The sequence below is a fragment of the Nyctibius grandis genome, chromosome 7, assembly GCF_013368605.1.
Source record: "Nyctibius grandis isolate bNycGra1 chromosome 7, bNycGra1.pri, whole genome shotgun sequence".
NCBI classification, from domain to species: Eukaryota; Metazoa; Chordata; class Aves; order Nyctibiiformes; family Nyctibiidae; genus Nyctibius; species Nyctibius grandis.
In genome coordinates this window covers 2,386,339-2,405,923 of record NC_090664.1, presented here as the reverse complement: position 1 = coordinate 2,405,923, position 19,585 = coordinate 2,386,339, and the positions used below count along the sequence as shown (strand labels likewise).

General features: G+C 42.6%; 1 protein-coding gene across 1 annotated transcript in view; it reads left to right on the top strand.

Annotated features, from left to right (window-relative positions):
- The window catches only part of TRANK1 (tetratricopeptide repeat and ankyrin repeat containing 1), a 49,237-nt gene that overhangs the window by 4,014 nt on the left and 25,638 nt on the right, over window positions 1–19,585 (top strand). The window contains exons 3-12 of the mRNA XM_068405254.1: window positions 1,225–1,348; window positions 2,736–2,886; window positions 3,893–4,011; window positions 6,842–6,925; window positions 10,755–10,893; window positions 11,481–11,612; window positions 14,455–14,622; window positions 17,318–17,476; window positions 17,837–18,088; window positions 18,940–19,116. Coding sequence (XP_068261355.1) covers window positions 1,225–1,348; window positions 2,736–2,886; window positions 3,893–4,011; window positions 6,842–6,925; window positions 10,755–10,893; window positions 11,481–11,612; window positions 14,455–14,622; window positions 17,318–17,476; window positions 17,837–18,088; window positions 18,940–19,116 — 1,505 coding nt within the window. The remainder of the gene's footprint in view (window positions 1–1,224; window positions 1,349–2,735; window positions 2,887–3,892; window positions 4,012–6,841; window positions 6,926–10,754; window positions 10,894–11,480; window positions 11,613–14,454; window positions 14,623–17,317; window positions 17,477–17,836; window positions 18,089–18,939; window positions 19,117–19,585) is intronic.

The window sequence follows — 19,585 nt, the reverse complement described above, 5'->3', positions numbered from 1 at the left end:
TCTATGGCCTATGGTTACACGGGTCATCTGATGGATTATCTTTAAGATGACTCATGCAAGTTACTTTGTTCTTGTTATTTGGTCTTTCTTAGTATTCTCAGATTTGTTAAAAAATAATTTTTCAGCAGAAGAGTTGTTTGGGTATTTCTTTCCAAATGTTAAGTGCTTGTTTTCATCAGTTAACATCAGTTGCTAATGTTATTAATGATTAAATATTTGAGTATTATGTTAACTATTAAATATTCGTTACTACCGTACCTTAGCACTGCTGTTAACCCGATTTGACACCGGCCATTCATTTATTTTCACTATTGGCCATTTAGACTAAGTAGTAAAATAAGTCTGGAGCATATGCAGGGGGTAGGACCGAGCGAGGACAGAGCCAAGCGGGCTGCCTCCCGCGCCTGCCCCTCGCAGGCCGTGGGGCTTCGTCATACCGTGGGGATCTGCTCCTCAGCGTCTCCTTTCCCCTTGCCATGGGTTGCCTCTCAGGATTTGCTTGCTTGCAAGAGTGTGCTCTGAACACATTCAGTGTAGTTGAAACAACTTTCTTGACTGTAAATTAGTAGACAGGAATAAGATGAAGGACGCAGCACCGTGGCACGTAATGTTTGAGAGCAGACAAGACAGGCTCCCCAGTACACCATGGACTGTAGTCCTGTAATTTGTGTGCAGCTCTTTCCAGAAGCTCTCTTGGATCCAGCAGGTGCTTTAAGTACTTCAGTATATTCTGTTATCTAAAATACATTTCTTAGCTGATGTAAATGTGGATAATTCTGTTGACTTCATCAACTGGTGATAGAGTAAAATATTTTTAGGTTGTTTTTTGGTGACTAAAATGTGTTTAGCATTCTTTTCATCTAGCAGCTTCCATTCGTGTGTCTGTTTTCTCCTGTTCTTGGCCACTGGCTTTCCCTGAGCCCTATCTAGGTGTGTCGAGATGGTCTAGACTCTTTCTAAATCCTCATACTACGTTATTCCAGTGGGTTGGCTTTCTGCTTCAGAAGAGACCAGGATATCACTAAGGTATCATTTAGGATGTCACTAAGAGATTTTATAGCTGATGTTCAAATGCTCTTTATTTTCTCCAATTCCATTTTTACCTCTGATTTTGTTAGGTGGGTGATATATAGACTTTTTTCTTTTTTTTCTTGTTGCTAACTATAAAGTACGATGTGTCCTTTTTCAAGCAAATAAACAGTTATGCTAAAAACGTATTTTCAGGTGTTCCAGGGACATAGCTGTGTTACACTGCAACAAATCAACTGCCTTGTACAATCTTCATAAATGGACAGAAGCAGTGTTTTCTGCCTACCAGAGCTTACGCTGGGATCCGGAGTATGTTAAGGTATTCAGGTGTTTAAGCTGGCAGTTTTTTCATGCCTTACTTTTTAAAACAAGTGTCAATAACTGCTTTTTATTGTGTTTTGGTTTTGAGGTGTGATAAGCAAATATAGCATAAAATTCCAGAATCGGTGTCTGACTCTGTACATGAGCATCAGAGTTACTACTGTAATAGTACTTTTAATAAAATGAAGCAGCTCTCTTTTGCACCAGGAGATGCTGGTTCTTTCTGGGTCCCAACAAGAGAGGCACCAATGCTTTCAAGAAGGATAACTATTTTATTAATATCCCAGACAAGGTGATAGCAGGTAATAAAACCTTACGTGCCTTTGTGATGCTGGAGACCTGGGGATGACGCAGCACTGGTGAGCCTCTGGTCAGGCCACAGCATGCTGTGCAGATGCTGTCTGTGGTGAGGTTCACCAGCTCTGTGTTCACTTGTGGTCTTACAGAGCCTGGCTCAAGGTACAGATTCATCAGTCACTGACAGCAGTCAGGTCTGGGGTGGGGACTTAGCTTTGAAGGCTCCCTTGGGCAGTGTGCCCTAATATTCTTTACATGTTAATAAGCCTTCAGTTCCTGGGAACAGTACACGGCGATCAAGGTCTTATTGTTCTGTCCACTGGAAATACAATACACTACACACTCTTGTGATTAAGTACACATTGATTAAGTACACATTGACTCAAATTCTCATCTGTTAAGAATAAGTAGTGGTTGTACAGTATTTATGGTACGGAGGCATACGCTTGGATTAGCTTTTATGTACAATAAATAGTCTTCTGGACCAACCACTACAGACTCCCAGAGACTTCAGTAGAAGATAGTTGATTTAGATGTGGTAAAATTGTGTGCAAATATCAATTTAACTTGTGCTGTGTTGCAGCGTGCCAGTTATCTGGTTTGAACAAATGGACTCCACTGTGACTCTGAGCCAGTACAACCTAGTTCAGTGGCGAATATAAAGATGTTTAGGTGCCATTGGCTGAAGAATATATGCATTGTGGTAAATACTGCGAAATGCAGTGATGTGGGGACATAAACACAATTCTAGACCTTGTGGCAAAAAAATCCTGTCCAGAGAAAATTAAAATATAGTCACTAACAGTATGTCTTTTATCCTGTAGTTATTTTCCAAGTTTTATATTCCAGGATTTATCACTCTTTCATAGTATCTGTGATGACATCAGTAGCATATTGTGAATTTCAAGGGATGTTTGTTGCACTTTTTTTGGATCTGTGTGTAAGAAGCTGTAAAAATAGTACTACATGTCATTTTTATAGCATAATTAGAGAATTTAGGAAAAAATTATAGCATTTTCTTTTGTAGTAAAGATCTCTGAATATTTTCCCAACAATGGTCTTTTTTGTTCTCTTTTTTTTTTTCTCAGGCTTATTATAGAGCTGGCCACTCATTGCTCATGTTAGAAAACTCTTACGAGGCGATTTCTATGTTTCATAAAGGTTTGGTTCTCCTGAATGCTTCTGCAGATCGAACTCAAATTGCTGATTTTGTAGCAGCAATCTTCATAAGTGTCAACGGTAAACTCAAATTCAGAGCTTAATTTTTCTAAGAGCCTTTCAGTAGTGATGACAACACAAGTCCTTGGTAGGGTGTCCTTTGTGAGATCATTTGTTTGGTCCGTAGTGCCACAGGTCTGTTTGAGGATTATAAATATGTTGAGTGGCCTAATCAAAAGGATGTGGTGAACTTGGTCCAGTTTGTATACAGCAGATGCCAGCAATCCCAGAACACTGTGCAGGGGAGCGTATTGTCTCACAATAACATGTCAATTGTGGAATAGTTAGAAAAGGTCGAAATTCAGAGTCAGGAAGACAAGTTTGGAGATTTTGAGCTCCAGACCCCTAAGGCTTTAGTGGTTTTTGTCCAAACCACTCTGGTTTACTTTTAGCTAGGTAGATTTGAAAATAATTAGATGGTGCTCAGCTTAAACTTGAGTTTACTGTGCAGTGTGTTCCAGTGTGGGGGTCAGCTAGTAATGGGCAGCAATGAGAAGAGGGAATCTGGCCTTTCTGTGGCATTGTGTGGGTTTGGTTTTTTGGACAACATCCACGCTGTCTCCCTGCCCTCTCCTCAGTCTTTCCTCCTCTACTTGCTTTTTTGTCCAGTTCACAGGCTTTGCCTGATGGGGCCTGCAGGCGTGCCAGGAGATTTCAGGTTGTGCCCCTTCTGCATTTACTTGGACTTGTTGCCCTGTGTTCAAGGACCTTCATTAGCTTTAGCAGCGTCTATAGCTGCGCTCACCCATAAGTGGAAGAGCCACCACAAGGTTCACAATGTTTTGGGGCTTAGAGGTGCTTCTTGAGGGCAGGGATTAATTTTTTTCCCCTTGTTTAATGGAGACTGGCCACTGATAACAAGGTGCCATATCAGTTGGGTGGCCGAGGGTATTTAAGCCCCCATTTGGTCTTCTGGGTATTAATCAGTGCTACAACTGTCACTGTGCAATGAAGTAATTTAGTTAAGACCCCAACTTTAAAAGTGCTGTGTATACTAAATAGTTTTCTCCGTTGCTAATTCTTGCAGATGAACGAGTCTTTCCACCAACTTTTCCCCCTGCGTATGATTATATTTTCGGCGCAAGGTTTGATGCACTGATTTGGCAAGTGGTGATAGAAAGGTTGGCCCAGAAAGGGAAGTGGCGGGTAAGTCTGTGGCTGCGTTACCTCCTGCTGTGCTTATGTCTTACCTCTTCAGGGTAAGCTCGTATTACCTTTAAAATCCAAAACAATGGATATTTATTGTTCCCTGGTTCAAACATTTTGATTTTTAAGACTTGAAAAATACTTTTTAGTGATAAGTCATTTCTGAAATTCATTTCTCGAAGGGATACAATGAACTTGAAATCCTGCTTGTCTCTTTCTGTTGACTCTTTTATAATTACAGTGTTTGGTCTGGAGAAAAGGAGGCTCAGGGGAGACCTTACTGCTCTCTACAACTACCTGAAAGGAGGTTGTAGCGAGGAGGATGTTAGTCTCTTCTCCCAAGTTACAAGTGATAGGACAAGAAGAAACAGCCTCAAGTTGTGCCAGAGGAGGTTTAGATTGGATACTAGGAAAAATGTCTTCACTGAAAGGATTATCAAGCATTGGAACAGGCTGCCCAGGGAAGTGGTTGAGACACCATCCCTGGAGGTATTTAAAAGATGTGTAGATGTGGTGCTTAGGGACATGGTTTAGTGGTGGGCTTGGCAGTGCTGGGTTAATGGTTGGACTCGATGATCTTAAAGGTCCTTCCCAACCAAAACGATTCTATGATTCTATCTGGTGTCTTTATTCTTGAAAGAAATTAGAGGGGAAAAAAATACATGTTTATTTGTGGTCCCTTTTACTTTTCCTTCTGTATGACAAGCTGGACTTTTGAAGCTGTCTGTGAAAGACCCACAAATAAAGGAGCATCTCAGTGGAAGCACATGGTTATTAAACAAAACCAGATAATTTAGAAAAATAGGAAGGTGAATCACCTGAAATTATTTTAATCCTCTTTTCTATGGTGACTGTATAAAAAACTGACCATTGTCATGATTACTTGGGTGTCAGTGGCGAAGTGCTGGCTGCAGGGGCCTCTGTGAGGAGAGGCTGGGGCTGCCCAGTGCCAGTATGGCTGGTTCCAGCTGGCTCTGGTAGACCCACTGCAGGGCATGGATGAGCCCCTCAGCCAAGTGGGTGGCCCCTTGGGGAAAGCGTGTTTAAGAAAGGGCAAAACACTGCCTGGCAGAGTGAGGGGGGGAAAAAAGTGAGAAACAGCCCTGTGAGCACCAGGGTTGGAGAAGCAGAGGGAGGAGGTTCTCCAGACTCGAAGCAGGTGTTCCCTTGCAAGCCTCTGGAGAGACCATGCAGGAGCAGGCTCCTGCCAGGAACTGCAGCCCAAGGAGGACCCACACTGGAGAAGGGAGTGACAGAGAGGGACTGCTATGGACTGACTGCAGCCCCACATTCCCCATCCAACCCCCCTGCCATGGGCAGGGACATCTTTCACTAGATGAGGTTGCTTAAAGCCCCATCCAACCTGACCTTGAACACTTCCAGTGATGGGGCATCCACATCTTCTCTGGGCAGCCTGTTCCAGTGTCTCACCACCTGTATCATAAAAAATTTCTTCCTTATGTCCTACCCTCTTTCAGGTTAAAACTGTTGCCCCTTGTCCTGTCACTACAGGCCTTGTTAAAAAGTCTCTCTTATAAGCTCCCTTTATATATTGAAAGGCTGCAATAAGGTCTCCCCAGAGCCTTCTCTTCTCCAGACTGAACAACCCCAACTCTTTCAGCTTTTCTTCATAGGAGAGATGTTCCATCCCTCTGATCATTTTTGTGGCCCTACTCTGGACCTGCTTTAACAGGTCCAAGTCTTTCCTGTGCTGAGGACCCCAGAGCTGGATGCAGTACTCTAGGTGGGGTCCCACCAGAGCAGAGTAAAGGGAGAGAGTCATCTCCCTCAACCTGCTGGCCATGCTTCTTTTTAGGTAGCCCAGGATGCAATTGGCTTTCTGGGCTAGAAGCGCACATTGCTGGCTCATATCCAATATTTTCATCCTTCTCCACAGCGCTCCTCTCAATCCATTCATCCTCCAGTGTGTATTGATACTGGGGATTGCCCTGACCCAGGTGCAAGAGTTTGCATTTGGCCTTGTTGAACTTCATGAGGTTCGTGTGGGCCCACTTCTTGAGCCTGTCAAGGTCCCTCTGGATGGTATCCCATCCCTCCAGCATATCAACTGCATTACTCAGCTTGGTGCCATCTGCAAACTTGCTGAGTGATTGAGCGCACCACGCAATCCCACTGTCTATGTTGTTGATGAAGATACTAAATAGCACTGGTCCCAGTATGGACCCTTGTGGGACACCACTCATTACTGATTTCCGCTTGGACACTGAGCCATTGACTATGATTCTTTGGATGCAGCCATCCAGCCAATTCCTTGTCCATCCATCAAACTCATATCTCTCCCATTTAGAGCTAAGAATGTTGCGGGGGACAATATCAAAGGCCTTACAGAAGTCCAGGGAGATGACATGTGTAGTTCTTCCCTTGTCCTCTGGTGAAGCTAGGTGACTTTTCAAGGAGCAAGGTAAAGTTTTTTGGGAACCTGTGAAAACTGAAAAAGATACAGGATGCATTTCATATTTTCTGCTCAGAATGTTGGTGTAGCTGGGGAATCTCATCCCCATGAAGGTAAAAGTCCATTCCTAAAGCGAACGGTTACTTCCAAGGTGTATCAGAGAGACTTTTAGGGCCTGACCTTTCAACATGGTTTTTATTTCTGAGGAAACTTTCATCAGTCATAGCTTCCCACAGTCCACTGTATATTACATTAATTCAGTTGAAAAATGGAAAGGGAGATTCAAGTAATCTGTTATAATCTTAAAAAAAGATCTGAAATGTTGTTAGTTCCTGTTTGCCTCATCAGATCTTGTAGGAAAGCAGTGAAAAACGAAGTTTCTAAATGTGCTTATCACTAGTGGGTTTTTTTTTCCAGTCTTGTCTATTGTTGTTGTCCGAGAAGAAAGCGTTGCCCACCAATCTCAGAGTTAACCAGTTATCACTGAAGAATCTCTTTGAGGTAAAGTAGCATCTTTTTTTTTTTCCTTGTGTCTATTTCTTTTCTTCCTGTTTGCTTTAGTGAGAGATTTTCCATCTTGTGTGCAAAGCTAAAACAGATCAAAGAAAAATAAAGTGGAAAATAATACATGGACTTCGTATGATTATATTAAATCATCTGTCGCTTTTCATTTGAACATTAAAAAATCCTTAATTTGCATAACTTCTGCATGTAATTTAATGTTGCCTTTAATTTGATCAAAAGAAGTCATCTTCCTCTCAACTACAGCAAGCTATTCATGTCATGAATCACAGAATCAACCAGGTTGGAAGAGACCTCTGGGATCATTGAGTCCAACCGCTGCCCTGACACCACCCTGTCAACTAGACCATGGCACTAAGTGCCATGTCCAGTCTTTTCTTAAACCCCTCCAGACATGGTGACTCCACCACCTCCCTGGGCAGCCCCTTCCAATGGCTAATGACCCTTTCTGAGAAGAAATTCTTCCTGATGTCCAACCTGAACCTCCCCTGGCAAAGCTTGAGGCTGTGTCCTCTTGTCCTGTCGCTAGTTGCCTGGGAGAAGAGGCCGACTCCCACTCCACTACAACCTCCCTTCATGAGAGTTTCATGTAGAAAGATGTCTGACATCAGTTAAGTTGGATGTTTTCCAGCCAGGAGAACTTACGATATACATGGGATAGGGTATTTTTATACTTTGCTAGCCTGTCTTTGGACTGCTTCACGGTGCTGGGTATGATTACAGGAAATTGAGCTGGGTGCAGTGTTGGAATTCTCCCTTCCCTCAACGCTCCAAGGTTTTGTTAGGTTGCCTTATACCTAGGCAGCAACTGCTAAACTTTCTCCCCAGAGGCTTTGATACTTTCCAAATGACTTAAAGGATTTTGGCAAGATGGAGACATGTAGTCGTAGACCAAGTAGCTGCAATTCCTAATGCCTTTCACTGAGATGGTGGCATCTGCAGACAGTGGAATTTGATCTTTGTGTTGCTCTTCTGAAGCTTGCTCTTTGCTTTATCTTGTGATTCCTCATGTTCTGCAGCGTTTGGGAACCTCCAAAGCTTTCTCTGCTGGCAGGATACAATAAAATCTTCCAGCTATCAGAAGCTGACGTGCTCGTGCTTACTTTGCTGCTGGTTGCCTGTGCCTGCCTGGTGCATGTGCCGTGCACATGGGTACAGCCCAGAGGCTCTGCACACATCAATGTGGGAGCTAGGTGGTCTTGTAGGGCTCCCTGCTGCTTGCCCCTGCCTGTTGTGCATGGATATCCTGCCAAAGTGCTTTGAAGGTCTGAAGGGGTGTGCAACCATTGCTTCTGGCCCCTTCTGGCAGTAACATACCAGCCTTCTAAAGGCATCTCACAGTGTATGGGTGTTACCATGCGGTGGGTGCCCAGCCTGTTTCAGTTGCTCCTACGTAAAGCATTTCTCATGGACCATTAAAAAATTATTCTCTGTATGCATTTTATTTGTTTTATTCTTCAGTTTATTTGTGTGTATAAATTAATTAACTGTAGTTCTGCTGTGTGTAACCTACTTCTAAAAGGTATGGTTACACATTCATTGATAAGTTCCATTAGGCTTTATGCTGAAGCATGCTAGATTTCTGACAGCACTGTGGTTTTCCTGAGAGCAGCTTTAGAAGATGTTAACTGTAGGCTACACAGTACATTTGCTTGGCATTTACTGGCTGGAAAATCAGCAGTTTAGGGCTGATTGATGGAATATACCAGAATTTGCCATTTAGCTGTTGCAGTGCTTGTGGTACTTTTGCCATAATAACTTCAAGTTGGAGCTTTTTCCATAAATGTGTTTCAGTTAGGTGGCTGACAGTGTGAGCAGGAGTAATTCTGGAAAAGAAGGGGAAGGCAAAGGGAAGGGATCGTCCCTCTGTACTTGACACTGGTGAGGCCGCACCTTGAATACTGTGTCCAGTTCTGGGCCCCGCACTTCAAGAAAGATGTTGAGGTGTTGGAGCGAGTGCAGAGGAGGGCGACCAAGCTGGTGAAGGGTCTGGAGGGTCTGACCTATGAGGAACGGCTGAGGGAGCTGGGGGTGTTTAGCCTGGAGAAGAGGAGGCTCAGAGGTGACCTTATTGCAGTCTACAACTACCTGAAGGGAGGGTGTAGTGAAGTGGGAGTCGGCCTCTTCTCCCAGGCAACTAGCGATAGGACAAGAGGACATAGCCTCAAGCTTCGCCAGGGGAGGGTCAGGTTGGACATTAGGAAGCATTTCTTCTCAGCAAGGGTCATTAGCCATTGGAAGGGGCTGCCCAGGGAGGTGGTGGAGTCACCATCTCTGGATGTGTTTAAGAAAAGCCTGGACATGGCACTTAGTGCCATGGTCTAGTTGCCATGGTGGTGTCAGGGCAATGGTTGGACTCGATGATCCCAGAGGGCTCTTCCAGCCTGGTTGATTCTGTGATTCTGTGGGTGTGAGTGAGCTCCTCACACCGACAGTAAAGCATGGCAATGCAGTAGAGGACACGTATAGGGTGTCTTAGCAAAAAAATCTTCATTCCTAGGCAAGCAAATCAAAATGCCTCATTGGGAAAGGAGGGTAAAAGTGGATTGCCTTTGCAAAAATAGTATGTCCTTCATTGCAGAATTGGCCCCACCAGTCTTAGCTCTTCTAGTGGCTTTGCTGCACGTGTGGAAGACTGAAAGAATCAAGACGAAAGATCCCTAAGCATTGCTTCTCTTTTGCAAAAATTAGAAAATGCAGCTTTCTGACAACTCAGACTTCCTTTGCCACTACATACTCCCTGTAATTTGTTGTATTTTGATTTTGGAACTGTGCATAAACAGTAATTCTTGCCAGTGAAAATTTGACATAAGGTGTTAGAAGAAGATTTATTTGTGGATGTTGGAAGCATGTGTGAAGACTGCTATTTAAAAAGATGACTGGCACAAGTGGAGAAATTATGTCTGAACACTTTCCAGTCACCCCCTCATGTCCTGATCCTTCTGGCATATTGTCTCAATTTCCATCTGAGCTTCCTCTGCCCACCTCCAGAGTTCCCCGTGTTGCTGTACCCCTTGCAGACTGTGCTTCGTGTTCATTAAGTCCTTGCTGGAACATCCTTTTTCAGTTCAGCCACCTTCTGCTTAAGCTGTGTGCTTTCAATCTTGGTCTGTAAACTTCCATACTTTTATCAGATCACCTTCTAGGAATTTATCTGGCCAAAAATCTGTCTCCTAAGGCTAACACCTTTTCTTTGTGTAAGCAGGCATGTTATCATTATTGTCTTAATAACACCAGATGCTTCCTGAGCTGGCTCAGAGTAGGGCTTTGCCCTGTTTTCCATCCACAGGGTTCCTCAGCTGTAAAAGGACTGGTTGCCTGAGTTCCCTAAACCTCCTTCCCCCAGTCTCTAACTCCCTTTTCCCAGTTTCAAGTATTTCTCCAGCCTTTTCTTGCTTTGGGGTAACTGCCTGTGTAAGCTGCATCATCCAAGCTTAAAAAGGCACAATATCTGGTGACGGCAATGTTTGCACTAAGGTACAATAATATTTATATAGACAAGTGTAAGGCAGAAAGTTGCAGTCAATTACAGAGCAGAAATATAGAAATAAATATTATAAAATATAACCTCTTCAAAGCAGGACAAGGTTCTTTTAAGATTCATGAACATCTCTTAGGAGAAAAGAATTTGTTTTGAGCTTCTACTGGGATTGTTCATATATAATAAATGTTTCATTTTACAGTGGATATGGCTTGATTGTTATTGTTCTACTGATTCTTGTAATAAAAAACATGGAAATAGGATTAAAAAAGAAATGCCCGTTGTGTATGTAAAATAATGTGTTGTAACTGTTCTCTTTGTTATCAGACTTCTGAGTTGTGTGGGCATGGTGAGAAGATGCAAGAAGTAGTGGAGTTAGTGAAGTGGCTAATTTCCATTGGGGCTAAAGTTGAAACCATTGGAGTGTATCTGCTTCATGCTGTTATCAGACTGTGTATCAAAGCAAGTGAGTGACATCCACAGCTAAAATAAAACAGTGGTGGCCTTCATCAGAGAACCGACAGCTAGAGCTTTTTAATTTTTTATTTTTAGCTAGTGAGATCAGATCATCTAGGTATAACCTTGCACGTGTCAATAAGGCACTATTTTGAAAATGTTGTAGACACTCTCTTTGATCATCTGTGTCTGATAGTGGTACAAACCCAATATGGTTGTTCTCTTCCATGGTTTGAAGCAAAAGTGTGGTTGATGTGGGTCTTTCATAACCTGAATATATCAGCTTTGACGAAAATACAGTGTTCCTGGCACCTCAGTGTGGAGCAACAGTTTCTATGCGTGGTAAAGGGTTGTGAATCAACCTCGCATTTGTGCTTGCTGCAAGTCAGCAAGAACGTAGCGTCACGTCTCCCACAATGCAGCTGGCTCTTACCATGATTTTTCCCATATTTCTTCCCTCTGCTAACTCCCATCTTCAAGAAAAGGTTTCATACAGATGCATCTTGCCACTCCATAGGGGGAAAAAAAAAACAGGGTCTGTTTTTGCTGTATCTCTGTTTACCATTTGTAACAAGTGGGTTTTTTTAATCGTTTCAGGAAAGAACCATCTCTTCAGGTGGTTACTGACTCAGAGGCCAGACTTGAAGGATAGGGTCAACCAGCGGGACAGAGATGGATGCACCCTCCTGCATATCGTGGCATCTTCCAGTGAATATTCCCAGAAACGCAGTAAATACAATTATTTCTTTTGTGTGTGTGTGTGTGGTGTTCTGTTTTCATATGGAAAAACGAATAATGGAAGAAAATTTCAGACCCTAGTGTTCACTATTTCGTGCTAAGGAAGAAAATGAGAAAGTCTTTTTATCTGAATGTAGACTTTGTAATGGTAACTAATATTTAAACATATTAACAATTCCCTTTTAAAATTGTATACCTGATTTGTGACCATTTTCCTTGCTCTTTTGTTTGACTGGTTATGGGTTCCCCACAAGTATGCTGCAGTTTTTAGAATCATAGAAGTTACTTTCTAAAGTTTGATATGCCCTTAAAATCGTATTAGACTGCCTGGAGACCTATCCTGGTCTTTTAAATAGGTGAAGATTTAAAACCTAAGTAACAGTGTACCTCATCAGAGGAGGAAAATGAAATGCTTTCCTTCACGTGTTCTGTGGGATTCCTTTTCACAGAATCGAATCACAGAATCAACCAGGTTGGAAGAGACCTCAGGGATCATAGAGTCCAACCGTTGCCCTGGCACCACCCTGTCAACTAGATCATGGCACTAAGTGCCATGTCCAGGCTTTTCTTAAACACATCCACAGATGGTGACTCCACCATATCTAATGACCCTTTCTGTGAAGAAATGCTTCCTAATGTCCAACCTGAACCTCCCCTGGTGAAGCTTGAGGCTGTGTCCTCTTGTCCTATCACTAGTTGCCTGGGAGAAGAGGCCGACTCTCACTCCACTACAACCTCCCTTCAGGTAGTTGTAGACTGCAATAAGGTCACCTCTGAGCCTCCTCTTCTCCAGGCTAAACACCCCCAGCTCCCTCAGCCGTTCCTCGTAGGTCAGACCCTCCAGACCCTTCACCAGCTTGGTCGCCCTCCTCTGGACTTGCTCCAACACCTCAACATCTCTCTTGAAGTGCGGGGCCTAGAACTGGACACAGTATTCAAGGTGCGGCCTCACCAGTGCCGAGTACAGAGGGACAATCCCTTCCCCAGACCGGCTGGCTACACTATTCCTAATAGGGGCCAGGATGCCATTGGCCTTCTTGGCCACCTGGGCACACTGCTGGCTCATGTTTAGCCGGCTGTCCATCAGCACCCCCAGGTCTCTTTCCGCCGGGCCGCTCTCTAACCACTCTTCCCCCAGCCTGTAGCGCTGCATGGGGTTGGTGTGGCCCAAATGTAACACCCGGCACTTGTTCTTGTTGAACCTCATGCCGTTGGTCTCGGCCCATCTATCCAACCTGTCCAGACCCCTCTGCAGACCCTTCCTACCCTCCAGCAGATCGACACTCCCACCCAGCTTGGTGTCATCTGCAAATTTACTGAGGGTGAAACTTAGACTCTTTTATGTTCCCTTAGCCTGTCTTTTCTTGTATTTCTTACTCTGCCCACGAGGTGGCAACTGGAAATAAGCATCACCAATGCCAAGATAACACCAAACTTTTAGGTCATTAAATACAATGACGTTCTGGTGGTTCTCGCTAATAGTATGAATGAAATGTGCACAACCTATAACTGAATAATTTCATTTTCTGGAAAGGTGTAACACGTCTTTTGCAGCAGTTCCATCTGTTGCTAAATGACTCTTGCATTTCCAGAAGAGACCATATATATATATGTGTATATATATATATAAAAGTTTATTTATTTATAATTGTATAGTGTATATATTTTATATAGAGTATATAATTTTATATATTTATTTATTAAAGTTTATTTCTTTATATAGTATATTTTTATACAGAATATATTTATAAATATATAAAAATATACATATAAAAATAAACCCTTGTACCTATCTGTTAGCAAAAAAAATCCCTAAAATTTCTCTAACTGTAAAGCTTAGACAAACAAAGCAAGACATTGGTGTTAGCCTGCATCATTTTTTCCTCACCTAGGTTTTGCCTTTGGCACATGCAGTAACAGAGGCTGTGTGCTGTGGTGGAGTGCCTGGGGCACACGTGGTGGTCTAACACTTCTTTGCTCACCATTGCTCAGTCTTCTCCTCCCTGACTCGGTGGTTTGGTGCTCCTGCACTCTCCCAGGTGCTCTGATGGTGTGGCTTATAGCACATGTGCCTCTTTGAGGCAGGAGGAGCCCAGGCAGGGCTGTAAAGTTTCCCCTGGTAGTGCAGTGTGACATACTAAGAAGGGAGCGTGTCATCTTCCAGGATATTAGGTACTGTGTCAAGGCTTTAAATCACCATTATATTTATTGTGTTTATGTGTGAGCTGTAATACTTGTTGTGAAATGCTGTAGAGGACAGTAGTTTCTGTTGAAAGCAATGGTACCTACTGTTAGTCAAGCCAGACATCTTTGTTATAAGGCTTATTACCAAGAAAATCATGTGTTATGTTTTGCATAGGAAAGAAACTCAGTGCCTAGCTGTGTATATTCATGCCTGAATACGTGAAATATTCTGGTTTATTGAGTCACCTTCTAAACAGTAGCAAAATCCATTGTTTTGTTTTCTCTTCATGTACAGAGCAGTTTTCCTAGAGCCTGGAGAACAGGGTTGGGGCATAAGGGAGGAGGTGAATTCCACATACTGCCTCTGGCCAGTGAGATGACTGGGTGCCTCATGAGCACTTTCTGTGCTCCCATTTCCCAATTAATAATAGTGAAGATAGATAGAGTTTAATTTTTTTTGAAGGTGTTTCTTTTGGGGAAAGATATGTAACAATACCTCATTCTTATGACACTGGAAAAATTTAGATTTTTTTTTTTAATTAAAATTATGCTAGAAATTGTGCCAGGAAATGAAAAATACAAAGGAAAACAGAACAAAACCCCTGAACAATGAGAATTATTCTTTCTCTAACACTTATTCATGTTTTAGGCCAAACAGAAGATGTGATCATGCTCCTGAATTTTGGGGTTGACCCCACGGTTCCAGATGCACGGTCGAGATATGTCATAGATATCTTGAAAAAGAACAAAAACTTCGGTGCTGTAAGAGCAGTCAGAGATCACATTGAGAAACACACCTCCTCTGAGAAACGGACAGGTACTACGTGGACTGGGTGCTTTCCCTGTTTTAAAACTATATCCTTTAGATACAAAATTGTTTTATTTGTGATTGGTAATAGTGGGTGGGTTTTATGTAACTTTTCCTATGAGTTGTCACCCTGATCTCCTATCAGTCAGTGATGGCCTTGCCTGAAGGTGACTCCTGTCCAACTAATGTTCTTAGTATATCATGCGTAAGTAACTACAAGTTGCTCTAACTTACTCTAAGCCACTGTTTTTTTTCCCTCACCCTTAACATGAGGCTCCCCCTGCCATAGAAATTGCTTCTTTTTGATGCTTTTTCGCTTTTGATGCTTTTTCAGTTTTAACCTTTTACCTTCACTTTAGTTTTTGGAAAGCGGAACGTTTTGTTCAAGTATTGGTGACATATTTAAAATGCTTTTAATAAAAAATATTGACAAAAAAAGGGAGGCTGTGAAAATGATGAAAACGTGAGTGAGAAGTCACTGACTTTTTTAAAAAACAAAATAACATTTTAATAAGAGCTCTTTGTTCACGAAGTTTTAGCCATCTTTAATATATGTTGGTGATATGCAGCTAAAACTCCTGTATTACTTGGAAAATTTTAATGTTAAGGGAAAAGAGTAGCAGAGCAGACTATCAGGCTACAACTACGAGAGCCTCTCATAACCAAAACAGGGGAGCTAAAATTCAGTTACACTCTTAAGTATGGGGAAACTTCGAAGTGCATTTTAAAAATTATTAATGATATTTCTAGGCAGTTTGCAAAGGACCTGTTGTCATACAGAAAGACACAAATCTTAATTGCCCCAGCACTAATATGGAATTTCATGAACTGGGGTGATAAACTGGTTTCCAGTCTGCTTTTTTTATAATAGCCTGTCCATTCTGAAAAGGATTATGACTTGTCTGGGTTTTTCTTTTATAATTTGCCATTCTGGAAACTAATGTGTCAAGTGTGATTACCCAAATAACAGGGATTTCCTCTTCCACACCAATAAATGAGAACGAGAAGACGTACAAATTGTACAATACCACCCCAGGGTGACAGTATTGAGACTGGCTAACCGTTATATAGTTTGTCTGCACTACCAAATGGATCAAGCCTGAGCTGCCTGCGCTGTGGTATGGTTGGAGGGCTGCTAGTTGGGGCAGGAGATGGAGAGCTGTCTACCCTCTGGACTGGAGGGTCCCTGTAGGATGCACCTTCTCGGCAGCATGGTGCAACAGCTTGGTTGCTACTTATATCCTAGCTCTGAAAGAGACCGTGGTGGGCCACAGACATTTCAAGCAGAGGATCCAGTTGTAGGAGGCCATTCGGAGAAGTTCTTATGAGTATCCATGTGAGAACTGACAGATTGGCCGGTTAGGCAAGATGTTCTTGCAGGACTCTCAGGTTGAGAAACTCAGGAGGCAGATCCTGCAGCTGATCTTTTCAAGCCATGGTTTAGACTGCTGTTTAAAAGTAAGTCCCAAGCATGGACGTTGTTCATCTTGAAGGCATTTCTTCAGTATAGTCTTTCTGAGATGGCTTGGTGCCTGATCTGCTTGTTTTCCTTGGCACTAACCAACCAGAACTCTCAGGTAACACCTGTATTAGCATTATTACTGTATTAGCCCAAAGCATAACCTTTTCAAACCAGAACTTGCTCATGTCATGCAGATCTCAAAGCACAGAAGGAGCAAAAGACTGCACAGGCAAATCAAACTTGGCAAAAAAGCGAAGTTTTAGGCTACATCCACGGTTTCATGTGTGTATTACATACAGGTTTGCTGGAAGGCATTGGGTTTTGTGGCATTTCCATCTTGTGGCTCCTGGCAAGTAGATTCCCACAGTTCCTCTTTCTTTACTGTAGAGATTTCCCCGCCCTGCTCTGGAGAAGGTCTTAGCCCTGTGGTTCTCAGGACATTAACACCAGTCCCCCTATGGTGAGAATTGCTTTGGTTGGTGTTCCAGGCATCTCAGTCTGTCTTTTGTGGTCAATTTTTTCATTTTCTTGCCAATGCACAGCCCCCAAGAGTTTTCCAGGCTTAGTGCAAAATGAGAGGCTGGAGAATAAGCCTCTGCTTTACAGATAGCAGTCTGAGGTTAATCCTGGTTGCTAAATAAATGACCAACCTTGTCCATCCCTTTGTCCTAAGGGATAAAGCTGCTGTTTTATTTGGTCTTTGATGTACTTGAATTCCTCAGAGCTTTTAGGAAAGTCAGGCCGAGTCTGTCAGTTTTCATTTAAGGGCATTTTTTAGGACGTAATTTAAAATCTGCCATTGCCCATTACCTAAGTATCTCTTAAACTTGTAGGTATGATTTTGGTGTGATGGGGTTTGTTTTGATTTTGTTTTTCTCTTTTAAGAGGACAAATCATTTTATGGCTGTATTTCTTAAATGCCGTTGAGGAATCGGACAAGCTCAGGACACCTGACAAAAATTACACTGAAAACATTACTGGTTTTAGTCACGTACTCTAAAAATTCTGAACAATGATATCGCTGCGAGGCAGCAGTGTCCTGCCTGCGTGCAGATCAGCTTGTGAACTATAACAATTTTCAGCTTAGTGTGTTATGGTAAAGAGTGTATTTGATGAGTATATCAAATATCCTTTGGGATATGAAGTCCATCACAGGACTGGCTTTGGCAGCAAGAGTTTCAGCCATCTGATTTTAACATCCCAGCAAAGAACTGGGTTTTCAGTTTCTGTGATGTTTTGCAGGGGGGAATGAAAGCAGAGCCATAGCTGATACAGATTCTCTCCGGGATGTTCTTGAACAGTTTGTCCAGTTCTACAAACTTGAGAATGGAGCACATCATAAAAATGTATTGAAGGAAGATGCAGTTAAGCGATTTCTGAAACTGCTGTCTTCTGTGAAAGGTACAGCAAGTTCCCATTTCTCCCCTTCACAAAACTTAATTGCTGTGAAAAATGTGTTTGCTAACATACAGTTTTTGCTCTCTTACCCTTCCTTCCCTGTTTCTGCAACTGATATTACTGGAACAATGTGCTTTTACTTATTTTTGCTGTTGTGTTTTGCACTTAGAACCACCAGAATATGCACAACATTTCAGTATGATGAATCAAAATGTTCAGCATCAGGACAAAAAAAATGCAAGTGTTGCATTTTGCTGTTCTGTACTTCCAATTCAATGAGTTCATTATTCTGAAATCAGTTTACAGTGAGATTGATTTTATTGTTTAGTTTGAGTGAGTTACATTGTCTTTACTGTCTTGCAGAAATCCCTGAAGGGGTGGTTTGCAACATCTCCCATGCCTGTGCTAACAGCTTCATAAAACAGTTGCTGGAGAAGCAAATGTGGCATCATGTTTTGCTGCTGCTAACAGGGAAAGCCAGTGGGGAAGAGCCGTCAGGTGTAGGACTCTTCAAAAACTGCAGCCTTTCAGACGTCGACATTGGCAACGTTATCCAACGGTGTGACAGTTTGGATACGCAAGTGCCCCTCATAAGATGCTTGATTGAACGAGGAGGTGAAAAACTGTGCAATATTAATGTGTAATAATAGAGCAGATATTTTGTTTGGCATGTTTGGAGCAACATGGTTTTAGAAATACCAATGCATGTTTTTTGTGGCTCTGTAAGTGCAGTGGCTTGTTGGAGTGCAGTCCATTGGCTGCATCTGCTGCATGTGACAGGGGGAAGCTAGTAAGTCTACATGGGATGGAAGATGTTTTTCAAATGAAATTTGGCTGTCAGGGTTGGTAAAAGGCCACATATTATTGTTGCTCCTTTGCTTGGTTTTTAATTTCTCTGTTTTCAGCCACAATGTTATCCTGATTGATGGAAACTGTAAGCCATGGTCTTTGGGTTCAGTCTGTTGTTAGGTTACAAGTAATTGACTACTTCAGTGATTTCAAAGGCATGACCAGATGTCTGTCTTTTAGCTAGTGTGGGCATCATCATTTTTCTTGGCTTGCATGAGGTTTATTTCTAGGATTACTCTGGCATTTTTAATTTCATGGTATAACTTTGATGTTAGCTCTAAGTTATGGACACAGTCCTGCTGCAGCTTTACGAGTGCCAGAGGTGCAAGGAGGCTTCTTGTTTCAGTCAGTGACTGACTTGAAGAAGATATGTTCTGGCTTTTCTGTCTTCCTATCACAACAGGAGGACTAGTTACTCAGCTTAATGGGAGATCAGAGGAGATTCTGAAGATTATCTTAGTCAATAGCTCTTTAACAGATACATGTAAAAAGCTGACAAAAAAAAATGTCGCCTGCTCAGCAATCAGCATGTGCCTTCACCTGTTTGGAACTTTCAGTGGTTTGCAGACGTAGCGTGTCAGATTTAACGCCTGGTATTTCCATGTCCTTCACACCAGCTCTGCCAGATGGGATTGGAAGTGACTCTGAAATACCGCTGCAAATATGCCTCAAAAAGAATTATTTTGAACTGGTGTATTTGCTGCTGACCAGAGGTGCAGATCCTCAAAACGTCTCCATTGCTCAAGGAGATACTCCTTTGCATGCTGCAGTTTTCATCTGTTTAAATAACAGAGGTAAGGCTTTGTGTGCCTGGGCCTAGGGGGCACAAAGGGCTCTCGCAGATGTCCACCATTCATTTTCACAGCAACTGTTGAAAACTTCCCCATTTCTTGCCTGTCCAGCCCACTGCCCTGTCTGCTGCTGTTTACTGATGTGATAGCAGCAGATCGGGATGTTTGACTGTGTCTCAGCTCCCAAAGTTTGCAGGCCAGAGGATACGCACCAGTCTTTAAGCTGATGTGTTCTACTCTGTGGTTGCAGTGGCTGGGACTATGAGGAGAGTTAATGGCAGCTCAGGTGACCAGGGGGAATCAAGCAGCTGTACTGTCTCCATCAGTTACTGGTTTGTGAGCATATTCTTGTTTAATCAATCTGCTTTAGAAAGGAAGGCTCCTCTTTGAAACCCCGTAAAATGTGTACTAGGTGGGAAGGAAGTAAATGGGAAGGAGCCAGGAAGAAACAAAGGTAAAGGCAGAGCAATGG